This window comes from Pezoporus wallicus, unplaced genomic scaffold, assembly GCF_028554395.1.
Source record: "Pezoporus wallicus isolate ANWC-B61680 ecotype Strahan unplaced genomic scaffold, APGP_CSIRO_Pwel_v1 contig_7379, whole genome shotgun sequence".
NCBI lineage: Eukaryota > Metazoa > Chordata > Aves > Psittaciformes > Psittacidae > Pezoporus > Pezoporus wallicus.
The window spans coordinates 710322-722942 of record NW_026642884.1 but is presented as its reverse complement, the minus strand read 5'-3'; the positions used below and the strand labels follow the sequence as shown (position 1 = coordinate 722942).

At 51.0% G+C, this 12621-nt stretch overlaps 1 protein-coding gene across 1 annotated transcript; it reads right to left on the bottom strand.

Annotated features, from left to right (window-relative positions):
• Positions 1–4128: 4128 nt before the first annotated feature.
• Positions 4129–9094, bottom strand: OTX2 (orthodenticle homeobox 2). The gene is made up of 3 exons (XM_057433077.1): positions 7941–9094; positions 7386–7537; positions 4129–6018 (listed from the first exon to the last, which is right to left on the bottom strand). The coding sequence occupies exons 1-3, from the start codon at positions 8476–8478 to the stop codon at positions 5398–5400; spliced, it is 1311 nt and encodes a 436-aa protein (XP_057289060.1). The 5' UTR covers positions 8479–9094; the 3' UTR covers positions 4129–5397.
• Between the last annotated feature and the right edge of the window lie 3527 nt (positions 9095–12621).

Here is a 12621-nt window from a genome sequence, read left to right as displayed (position 1 = left end):
TGAAGGGAAGTCACCACTGGTACCTCAAACTCTGCATCCCTAACAGGGAAACCAGAAACCAGGGTCAAGCCCCATGACAGTGCAGTGTGTGACCACACACATGGGGATGTTGTTGCCACAAGTCACCCTGTGACCACAAGACACTGTTCCCCAATTGATTTACATGAAGATGGGGAAGGGACGGTGCTGAAGGAAATGCTTACTTTTTGGAACATCCCATGCAAAGAAGTATTTGCTGATAAGCTGATAATCAGGTGCCCTGGCCACCCCTGGTATGTTAGACCTTGCTGCTTAGAGAATATTTGATCATACAGTATATCCATTAGGAGTTTGTAATCCGCTATCACAGCTTTTGAGAGCCGTTTGAGCATAAGGAGATTTTTATTAATGGTTCATGAGCCTAAAAGTCAAAATTGACTCTCAGAGCAGATTGTAACAGTTTGTGTGGCATTTATGTATTTATCTAGCTCTTCACCACCTCTTTCCCCCACCATCACCTCCCTCCACTCTACCCCAGTGCAGAGGTACAGCAGCAATAACAGAGATCTGCCAAATGGCATTTTTCCTTCCCTTATATAATTTTCTGTCTTCCTTTCCTTTCCTTTCCTTTCCTTTCCTTTCCTTTCCTTTCCTTTCCTTTCCTTTCCTTTCCTTTCCTTTCCTTTCCTTTCCTTTCCTTTCCTTTCCTTTCCTTTCCTTTCCTTTCCTTTCCTTTCCTTCTCTCTCCTCTCCTCTCCTCTCTCCTCTCCTCCCCTCCCCTCCCCTCCCCTCCCCTCCCTCCCATTTATACATCTCTCTCTCTGTTGATCCACCTGTCATTCCATCCTTGCTTTCTTCTCCGCTTCCTTTCCTTGTGTTTCTTCTCTTCCTCTACCCCTCCTCTCCCATTCACATTGCCTCACCTTGCATAGCCCTGTGCCAGCCCAGCCCTGACCTCATGCCCTGGCCCCCCTGGCCCTTCAGGACCCTGTCCATTCACCCCAGCACACCCACTGCCACTGGCAGTGCTGGTCACACCTGCAGGCAGTGGTGCTGTAGGCATCAATATGTGCATTTGTGCAATAGATGTTGACAATATGCATCAATATGTGCATTTATGCCGTATGCATTGGTGCCACATGCATTTATAGATATGCACTGTGTGTGCATTTATGCTATAGGCATGCAAATATGCATGCATTTGTATACCAGATACATGTATGCATACGCATGATCTAAGCACTGGTTTAATCTGCATTTCTAGTTCTGCTCTGTGTATATGTGTGGTGGGTGGATATGAGGAGTGTGGCCATGGCTCGCCCCAAATACGGTGAGCTGCTGTCCCAGATTTGGCTCCCCAGCACCCCTGGCCCTGCCTGGTCTCAGGTGCTGGGAGGATCTGTCCTCATCTGCTCTTTGGGAAATGGTGGACAGAGCTTGGGAGCCTTTTTAGTCCCTAAAACTGGATGGGGTTCAGGGCCCAAATAAAGTCCAAACTCAAGTCCAAACTCAAGCCCACCCCCAAACCATATCCATACCCAGCCTTCCCAATGTTCTTTATAACCTTCACAGACACAAACTCAACCCTACCAAACCCAAACTGATACTCAGACCTCCAGCCCTATTCCTGCCACCACCCAAACCCTGAGTAAGGGCAATGCCAGGGGTGTGAGTGTAAGTTTCAGGGGTCCTGTGCCCCCTTAGTACAAGATGGTGAATCTCCACTGTGAGTCTCTAAATGTGTCTTTTTTTTAGTAGCTCTCTCCCATATCCTTGAAAACTGGCAGTGCTCCCCAGCCCTGGGCTCCTATGGAAACACAGTCACCCCAAAACTTGTCCCTGTTTTGGGGCTCCTTGGGCTGGCTCATCCTTGGACGGGAGCAGAACCACCCTGGGTAAGGGTTTGTTCCTGGGGAGAGACAAAGCTGTGTGGGCTGGTGCTGTCAAGGAGCAGGCAGGGAGTGGGAAGGGGTCAGGCAGGGAGTAGGAAGATATATTGAGCAAGGTGCAGGCAGGGGAGCAGGCAGCATGCAGGCAGGGAGCAGGCAGGCCAGCAGATAGGGAATCAGACACAGAAACAGACCAGGAGCAAGAGGGGATCAGATAAGAAGTAGGCAGGGTGCAGGCAGAGCATTGGGCCCGGAGCAGGCAGGAAGCAGGTAGAGGAGTTGGAGCTGGTATTTAAAGCAGCTTTGTTGTGGTTGGTTCAAGACTTCCCTCCTGGTTTTCTGGTTTTCTGCTTTTTCACTTCCGTTGAGTTTTGTTTGGTTTATTGTTTGTCTGGTTTTTTGTTTCCCCTGGTGGGAAATGTCACCCTGGAGAACAGGAAGAGGATTCATATATCTGTATTTGGGGGGCCGGTGAGACACCTCAAATCAAACACCTTCTTAATGAGCTCTTTGCTCCTAAATCTGGCTTCCCAACACTAAATTGATGTGGTTCCCCTAACTTTTCTCCTGATTTTATTGTATCCAGAATTGCCTCCCACAGCCTGAGTTCAGAGGAAACGAATTCAGCTGTAAGGGAGATCTAAAATATTAGAAATGAAAACGAAGTTAAAACCCTCTTTATATAATATTTTGTGCTTGCCAGCTTAGCTTGGGATTTTGCCCTTTGCCCACGCAAGTGCCCATTTAAATTAAAATCAGAAACAAACAGGTAGAGAAAATGTGGAAAATGCAAAAAGCCAGGGGAAATTCAGAGAAATTCCTGCCGTGAATTGGCTTTTCTGATAAAACTGAGCACTAGCTGGAGGAGCTCATCCCTAACAGACAGGGAAATACTCAGGGAAGAAAAGTAAAAGATGATAAGAGGAGAAAAGCAAAATGGGAAAAGAGGTTTTAAAGAGGCTTAAAAAAAAAAGTCAAAAGCCCACGAAACAAAGAGCTCTTCAGGCAGGTGGGATGCTGTGTCCCAGTTCAACAAGGGCTTTCTTTTTCCAAGCATATATTGTTTGATTAAGGTTTTTTGGGGGGTAAACTTTGTTGGTTTGAATCAAATCAGTGGAGAAATTAAACTTCCCATACTGTTGCCCAGGAGCAGCCGGTGGTGGGGACCCAGCCAAGCCATCCCCGGCAGCCCCAGCCTCCGCGTTGCCTTCTGCTTCTCAAACCTCCGCTGCACATATCCTCCCATTTAAAAAGAATAAATGAGAAAATCACCAACTGACAAAACATGAAGCAACATAAAAACTCGCCTTCAGTCAGAGCCAGCCAATATGTTTATTTTAGAGGCTGATCTTTGCTCTAGTGGCTGGGGCCATAAATGCTGCTGTGGGAAGCAGAGGGTCTGTGGTGCCCGCAGAGGAGGACAGCCCATTTGGGATGCAGGGATACAAAGCCAAGGTATGGCTGGAGAGGCACCATAGCGGTGTTTGTGCTCCCTGGTCCTGGGGACCTTGGTGAGGTGATTGTGGCCACACAACAGTGGCCCCAGGTGACTCACAGGCAGGAGGGCACTGGTGACAATCCATGGGGATGGTTCTGGATGCCTCTTTCCATGTCTCTCTTTCCATGGGTCCATTTATTTGCTGCACTATATCCAAACTGAGTTCAGAGCTCAAGCGACCCTAGCAATGCACATGAGAAGGAGAGAGGAAAAAAGAGGGAGAAGGACAGAGAAAGAGCCACCAAGAGCAGAGGACCTGATCCTGCATCACAGTCACTGTGGCTTCAACTTGTTAAATTGTAGCTTAAACACTTGTCCCCCCTTCCTTCCCCAGCACCTCCACTCTGATGACCCTGCCTGATCACTCCCAGGTCCCAGCTTGTCCTCCTTGGATCAGCCTGGGAAATTTAGGGCTCTCCTCAAGACACAGCCAGGGACTCACACTTCCCGGGAGGCCGCAGAGCAAATGCATTGCTCCCCACTAAGAGATCTGGGAAAGCTGGAGGGGAAAGTCATGTTACTCAGGGTCTGTTTGTAATGAATGGGTTTTTCCTTAGAAAAAAAATAAAAATAAAATAATCCCACCCTTAATTTTCCTTCCTTCACCTCGGGGAGCTGCTGGCCAAACCCCCTTTGTCTCAGTCCTGTAGAAGCAGTCGGACCCTCCTGGTCCCAGCCGCAGCTGAGAAATCCCCTCAGTAGATGACATCGCCTCTTTCCGTCACTCGCTGGATGCAATTAAAATAGAAGACAACCATCAAGTGTGCTAGAACCATTTTAATATAATTATACATATCTGCCAAATCCAGGAAAAAAAAAAAAAAGGTGTATGCATATATATCTTTTTTTTTCCAGTCAACATCTGCAAGCATAAACGACAATTAATTTCTTGGTTTAAATTCATCCAGGTCAGAGCAACTGCCCAAAGTCCTGTTGGATTTGATGGTTACTACCAGCATGGCCAGCAGTAAGTGAGCTCCAGAGGAGTTTAATGTCCTCGGGTTGGGTTTTTTGGGTCTTTCCTCTTTCATTCAGTTTGTTGTAAAAAGTTTCAGTGCAGTTCACCTTGGGTGAAAGGCGATCGTGTTTTTGAGGGTTTTTTCTTTTTTTTTTTAATATATATTTTGCAATTATTTTTTAAAGATGATAATAGGTAATTCAGTTGCTCTGAATTTCACTTATAATTATAACCTATTTAAATCACAGCAGAACTCCCACTGGTGTGGAGTTCATAGTTGCATACAATACAGGAGATCACAGTTTTGAAGTCTAGCACAGATTAAAAACCACAGATGTACCATTTATATAAGACACACACTGATTGTCTCTTAAAAACTACATATTGACTCCTTATGAACATTATCTTCTTTTTTTTTTAATCTTTAAATAAAGTAGTGCAGCTAGGACAATCAGTCACACAACCCACACAGCCCTGAACCAAGTTCTCCGGGTGCCAACTTGAGCAAGTCGGGTGTGAAACGCTTGGATGAGCTCGAGAACGAAAGAAAGAGGGAGGGAGAAAAAGAGAGATGTTGTCCATTGCAAATACTTTAACCAAGGGTTGGCTAACATATTGGAAACCTCTGGGTGAAGGATCTTTCCACACACACACAAAAAAAAGAAATAAAAACCTAGACTTTTTTTTCTTTTTTTCTTTTTTTTTTTTAACTGGCCTGTAGGTGAGGTGGTCTCCCACCTCTTCCAAACAAAGAAACCCAACAATTGCCTAAAACTAGAAAGAACACAGATGGGTCTGTCTGTTTTCTGCTCACTAGATGATCTGTCCATTTAAGGCCTTCTTCCTCTTTTTTCCTCTTTATTATTCCTTTTCCAGAGCGTCTGAGCAGGAGATAAGTCTGAACAGGGTAACACCAACACAGTCCCCCTCTTGTTGCTGTCGGTTTGTTTGTTCGTTTGTTTGTCCGTGGAGTTATTTTTCTCTTTAATTTAACCAAAACCTGACTAAAACTGGGGCGTTCAGCCCAGCCTGTTCATTCTCATCACGATTTCTCTTGTTATCACAAAGGTTCTTCACAAAACCTGGAACTTCCATGACGATGTCTGGTCCTTATAATCCAAGCAGTCAGCATTGAAGTTTAACTTCCAAGAGGCGGTTTGGTCTTTATAATCCAAGCAATCAGTGGTGGAGTTAAAGCCCAAACTGGAGGCTCCATAGCCCTGGGTGGAGAGGGACGCTGGAGACTGGTTGAGGTGGCTGGTGACTGCATTGGCACCCATGGGACTCAGGGTGGCTCCTGGTCCAGGAAGCTGGTGGTGCATAGGGGTCAAGTAAGATCCACAGTCCATCCCTCCAAAATAGGATGTCGAGCCAGCGTATCCTTGACTGTAGCCTGATGCCTGGGTGTAGGTCATAGGATAAGATCTCTGCATGCAGGAGGAAGACGTGGACAGGGGATCTGAGAGTGGGGAGATGGATGCTGGGCTCCAGATGGATACGGGAGCACTGCTGCTGGAAATGGTGGGGACCGAGGTGCTGGAGGGGGGAGTGAATTGCCCACTGGTCCCGCTTTCCGAACTCACTTCCCGAGCTGGTGAATTTTTCTTTTTAGCTGGCCGTACCTTGTTCTGGCCCCCATTCTGCTGCTGCTGCTGCTGCTGCCGGCACTTGGCTCGGCGGTTTTTAAACCATACCTTGCGATCAAGAGACAGGGAGGGAGAGAGAAAAAGCCTCATATTAGGGATGTTCAGGCAAACTCAAGGTGGGAAAGAGATGACAGAGGGGAGACTTCACGAGGGAGGGGGGAATTAAAAGTACTCCCCAGCAAGCGGAGGGCTGCAGGCTGCTGCAAAGAAAAGCTCTGGGGCTCTCCCTCCCTGAGATCATTAGCAGTAATAACAAGTGGAAATGAGCAAATCAAACTGCTTAATAAGGTCACTTTTTGGGGGAAGCACTCCCTTATTTGCTGTTTGCCAGACGGGGACCCACAGGAATCACAATTTGAGGCCTACTGAAGTCAAGCCCTTAATTATAAACAATAGAGCATCAGAAAGGGAGGGAACAGTTAGGGAAACAGAGGCAGGGATTGGTGGGGGATGTCTCATTGATCCTCTAAATAGGTTTTCTACTCTTACCCCCACAACCAGGGCTGTCCTTCCAGCCCAGCTCACCCTCTTTTAGCAGGAAGCAAGGGGGCTGGACCTGTGGAAGAGAGGTGCTGGGGAGATTTTGTGGGGAGAAGGATGGAGCTTGGTGTGTGGGGATACTGGTCTTGGGCTGCATGCTGGGGCACGGCACAATGCAGCTTCTGGAAGCCTGACAGGGAGACAAGCAGGAGGGATGGCTTTGGAGCTGCCCTGAAACAACTGCAGGGGTGTTCTGGACCTGTGCTGGGGTCAGGATGCTCCTGCCCTTTCAGCAGCACCTCCAAAATGCTATGTGGATTGGGCCCCTGCAGGCTGCTTGCAGAGGAAACGCAGCCCAGCCCCAGGAAAGGAGTCCCTTCCACGAAGGCTTCCCATCAAAGTCCTTTCAAAGGCAGAGGAAGCCCCCAGTCTGTATTGGTGTGAAAGAGGATCACAGTCTGGCCCTACTCCAAGGATGTGGTGATCCATGGGGAAGGAGGGGATCCTACAGCTTCTGCAGGGGTCCCAAGCTCCTGCAGGGCAGGCTGGGATTTGGCATCCGGGTCAAGGAACAGCGTGGGGGTCTGGAGATGCTGGGGAGTCCTCTACAGCTCAGAGGGGCCAGGGGGTTGGGAGGGACGTAGAGGGATGTCTCAGGATCTGGGATCCAGGAGCTGCATGACTTCCCCTTCAACGCACAGGAAAGGAGGGGGGTCAAACTTTAGCCCTGGAGAGGCAAACTGCCACTCTACCCCCCACACTCGCCGCACCCTCATCTATGAGCCTCCTTCACCCCACAGGGGCTTGATTTTGCTCCAGGACTGACCCCATCCCCTACAACAGCCCACTCACCTCCTTGTCAGGCACAGGACAGCCCAAACCCTCCCCACCGGGATGGAGGTGGGGGACAGGTCCGGGGCCACACAGTTTCCTACCTGCACTCTGGACTCGGGCAGGTTGATTTTCAGGGCCACCTCCTCCCGCATGAAGATGTCGGGGTAGCGGGTCTTGGCAAAAAGTGCCTCCAGCACATCCAGCTGTGCCCGGGTGAAGGTCGTGCGCTCCCGTCGCTGCTTTCGGGGGGTGGCTGAGAAAGAAGCCAGAGGCCCTGGCTGTCACTCAGCAGCCCCTCAGCCCTGTGTGAATCCTCCAGCTCCCCCTGTCCCGGGGGTATCCCAACTCCCCCCTCTCCTGCCTCTGGGCTATCCTACCCAGTCCTCAGCCGCCACTGTGCAACAACCCCACCTCCGATGCCTCTTCCCCATCTCCCCAGGATGGGCCTGAAGCATCTGCCCCCCACCTCCAGAAGATAGAACAGGGTCCTCTCTTTGCAGACCTTTTCCTGGCTAAGAAGTTGACGGTGAGGTAGAAGGGGGAAAGGGGAATCCCACGCAACCCACCTACCCCAGCAATCCGATCCCTGGGCATATCGTACTTCCTCCGTGGGGAAAAAAAAAAAATGGGGTGGGGGGAAGAAAAGCGTGGCTTACCAGGATAACCGACGGACGGATGCAACAAATCCATGCCCGAGGTTGTGAGACTCAGGCCATTGACTGCATAAGGTGGTTGCTTAAGATAAGACATCATGCTAAAGTTGTGGCGGGGAGGAGAGTTGGCCGAAATCCGGGCGAGGGGGAGCCGCCCGAGCGAGCGCCCTGCCTGCCCCGGGCGGTGATGTGGGACCGGGGGGGGGCAGTCGGGTCCTGCAGAGACGAAAGAGGAGGGGGGAGGGAAGGAGGGGGTGTCAGGCCAGCTCGCTGCTCCACGGCTTTTGTCCCCGCTGCCTTCCCCCGACAATCCTTCAGCTCGTCGAGCCGGACCCCAGCCGGATTTGGGAGCTGGGAGAGACTGACTAGATAAACGCATATCTCCCCCCCGCCAAAAAAAAAAAAAAAGAGCTAGGAGGGGAGGGAAGGAGGGGGGCACATCCCAGCCAGTAATTATTACCCGAACAAAACCCCCCATGCCTTCAACTGCCCGCATTGTACGGCAGCAGGGGGCATTTGCATAGGATTCCCGGCCGGGCATCGGCTAATTGTCTCAAGCAAAACTTGATTGGGGCCATTGGCAGACACAAAGAACCCCTCGGCTAAATAAATAATGCAGATAACAAAGCCCAGGGGTGAGAAACAAAGAAACAATTCAAGAAACCTATCTCTCCCTAGTCTCTTGCAAGGACTTTAATTATCCCAGGTTTGGGCAGCAGTCAAACCTCCCCCCTTTTCCCCTTCCCCCCGACGTTGCTGCATTTCAGAGCTCAAATGCCCGCTCTGGAAGAGACAAACTTTTCTGCTCTACCGCCATCAGACCAAGTCCGCAGTAATTTCCACCGGCCATTTGCACCTAATTAGTACTCTGGGTAATTAGATTTGGAGGCAAGTAACAGATTTATTAGGCTTTTAAGAAACTCTTGATGACTGAGCTGAAGCTAAACAAACACCTCGGTGGTGGGGAACGGCCCTGGGGCAGACAGCTTCCCGGGCCCGGCTCCCCCAGTCCCCGCTTGCTGCCCCGGGCTCCCTGCAGTGATAGTGAGGGGCACCCAAACAATCACTCCCCAAAGAAACGGCAGCCAAGGGGACACCCCGGGATTCTTGAAAGGGTTAAGACTGTTCTCCCATGGAAAATATATATTTGTGGGTGTTTTTTTTTTCTTTTGGGGCAAAATTTCGCCCTTTCTGTCGTTCTCGGCAGCCGTCAGAAAAACGAACTCCAGCACAACTTTCTCCCCAAGCAATCCCAAAATTTAGTGTTTCAGTTGATAAGTGCACACGGGAGCGGAGCCGCTGCCCCGGGAGGGCTGCACGCTACTGAGGGGCTCCTGAGGGACCCCCGTTGTCCGCCCGGCCCAGCTGGTGTTGTGTATCTTGCAGAGCGGAGTTTCCACTTTTCCCCTAGGGGAAGCGCTTTGCCGCCTTTAAATGCGCTGAGCGGCTGAGAGGGCGCGCATCGACCGCGGGGAGCGCAGGGTCGGGCCCCGCTTTTAACATCGCTCCCCGAGGGGAAGCTGAAGAGGGGCGGCTTTGCTGGGGGCGAACCCCGCTCCGCACCGAGGTCGGGGCGGCTTCGACAGCCAAATTTTTTTTCTACCGCAAGATGAGCAGGAGAGGAAAGCTGTGTTTGCTGCTCTTTTAAAAAGGAGCAAACAAACAAAAAATTACCGCTAACACCCCCTAAAAAAAAAACAACCAAAACCAAAAGCCAAACAAAAACCAAACAAAAAAAAAAACAACAAACCAACAAACAAACGAAAAGCCCAAAACAACAGCAACAAAACCTCCCAACCCTAAACCTGCACTTCGTTTATACCGGCGGCATCACGCCGAGACGCCAGCCCGGAGCGGCCGCCCGCGGAGCCGCTTGCCCGCGGCCGCGCATCCCGTGGCAGTCCCGCAGCCCGCGGAGCAACGGCTCCGCTCCGCAATCTGTCACCTTTCTCCCTTCTCCTCCCCCCAGCCCTGCTCCGCAAAGATCCCGGCTACCAGTTGCTTTGCCCTCGCTCAATAATAATTACCCCGTCCGAGAATTAATTATAATAAATGTTTTCTTGATAAACTAACGAGATAATCCGGGCGGCACACGCTCCCTAATTACGGGCCACCGGCCCCGGCTCCACTGATCGCTGGGGCTGATTAATATAAGGCGGCGATCCGCGGCCGAGCGCGCAGGCTGCGCTTCTGCCCTTGGCTGAGGGCTGCACGGGGGGGGCTGCGTCTAGTCGCGGAGCAGAGCGGAGAGGCTCCGCGGAGGAGGGAAGGTACCGAGAAAGAAAAGGGTATTTGGTTAGGTTTATTTTGCAAACGAGAGCTCGGTTTCCTGCCCGTTCCTGGCTCTGCCGCCCTTCTTGCATCTTTTTAATTCTTTTTTTTTTTTTTTTTCCTCTTGGAGGGAGGGTTTGGGTTGGTATTTCCCAACACGGAATTTCCCCCCTGTGCGAAAGCTATGGGGATAGACCCTTTACTGGCTCTGCAGCGCATCCCCCTGCGCTTAGTCCTCCGAACCTCAGCCCAGCTCCGCGCCCGCCGGCCCCGCTGCGCCGCGGGCAAACGGAGGGGCCGGCCAGGAGCGGTGGAAAGAGGTCGACCTCGAGCGCCTGACCTGCCTCGGCCTCTTCCCAGCCACCTGGCCGCGGATTTAACCACTCTTTAATTTTTATTTTATTTTTTTTTTAACTAGAGTTACATCTTTTCAGAACAAATAAATAATAAAGCTCAACTTCTCAGGGGAGCCGAAATCTAAATAAAACTCTGCAGCGAGGGAGGGTTTTAGCTCACAAGAAACTTGTGCAGGTGCACAAGGACTTTCCCGACTCTCTCTGTGTGCAATTTAGAGAAGAGAGGCCGGGTCGTGGAGCAGTGCACATTATGTGCAGTCGGTGTCTTTCGGACGCGCTTTCCCATGGCTTAAAAATAATAATAATAATAGTAATAATAATAATAATAATAATAATAATAAGGTAAAGGAGGTGGAAAACAGCTCCAACCCCTTGCAGACCTGGATGCCAATTCTTGCCATTCATTTCACCCACACCGAGACATGAAGCTCTGACCTCAGGTCCTCGGAGTTTTCTCTCCCTGCTATTTCCAGCTCGGTTCTCCCGCAGCCCGCGGGTGCTCAAAAACACCTTCGCAAAATTACTTTGCTGAGTCGTGAGGAGAAGGAGGAAGGGGTGTCTCAGGCAGGAGCCGAGAGAGAGGGGAAATTTATTCCTGTTTATAGCTAATTTTAAAAGTCCCTCTTGGCGCCAGGGAATAACTAAAAGCCAAAAGATCAGGCCGAGAAAAAATAAAAACAAATCATGTACCAAACGAAATCGCTGTGAGGAGCAGCCCAGGGACGGCCGGCGAGGCGGGGTACGCGTCTCCCGCTCCTCTGCTTTGGGTCTTTGCCTTTCACCGGGCAGGTCCCGGTCCCCGCCGAGGCCCGAGGTGTCCCGCCGGCCCCGGCTGCCCCTGGCCCGGGGCCGCCTTCTGCCTCCTCTCAGCCCTGCCAGGCCTCCCTAGGCAGCCGCTCGCTCCCCTCCGTCTCACAGCTACCGACACAGTGATCCCCGCACACAGCCTCTTTTAAAGAATAATAAAATAATACTACTATTAATAACAGTATTAATTTTAATTCCCCTTCCCCCGTGTTTCCGCCCACCCAGCTCCCACAGGAAAAATGGAGAGAGCCGGTCGGACTTACCTGCGAGCCTCGCCGGAACCGCGGGCAGGGTTGGGGCGAGGGGTGGGAGAGCCCCGGCTCCTCTCCAAAATCAGGCCTCTGGCCGAGCTGGGATAGAAAGCACAAAGCGGGAGGTTAGAGAACTGCCGCATGCACAAGCCCACGACTTCGGGGGGGGAGGTAGAGGGGAGGAAAAAATATTTGAAAAAGAAGAATAAATGGGGAGAAAGGGGAGGAAACGGTGCAGGAGAGGGATGCAGGGATGCTCGGGGACTGGGTTCGGTACATACAGAGCTGGCCGGTGCTGAATCTGGTCGAGTGATTTTATTTTTAATAATAGTGGCAGAGTGCGTTGGAGCTGAGGTCTCTACCTCTCTCGGGAAGCTTTGCTGAGAAAGAGCCTCTCTGGCAACTTTTTGACGCAAACTCTCCAACCAATGGCAGGGAGAGAGTGATTGACACATCTAAGCCAAGGGGAAAATAATAAAAACACACAACAGGGGGAGGAAAAAACAGGCCGCTGCTGTACCGGGGGGACAATCAAGCGAGAAATAACAGCCACCGAAATGACACTAGAATATACATTAAAAGAACCTGCTCGGTTTAAAAATATACATTGTGGAGCAGAGAGGATGAAGTCATTGCAGAAATTAGTGTGATGGGCAGCAGCGAGGGCGTTAACGGATTGCCCTAGGAAAGGGGGGTCAGCAAAAAAAAAAGCATAAAAACACCACCAAAAGGTATAAAAATATATAAGTAAATATTTGGGGAGGGGAGGGTGCGGGGCCGGCCAGGAGCCTTGGCAGAGCAACGCAAATCTGGGAGAGAGGAAACCCGCGGAAGCAAACGGGTGTCATCCCCCAGGACAGAGGAGAACGGGGTGCGAGGGTCCCCCCGAACCCCGGAGCCCCTACCTCACTCGCTGAGGGGTCCGAGTCCCCCGTTTCGCCTCCCAGGGGCCAAGCGTCCCCGAAGCAAGGGGAATGGGGTCACCTGGGGGGTATCAAT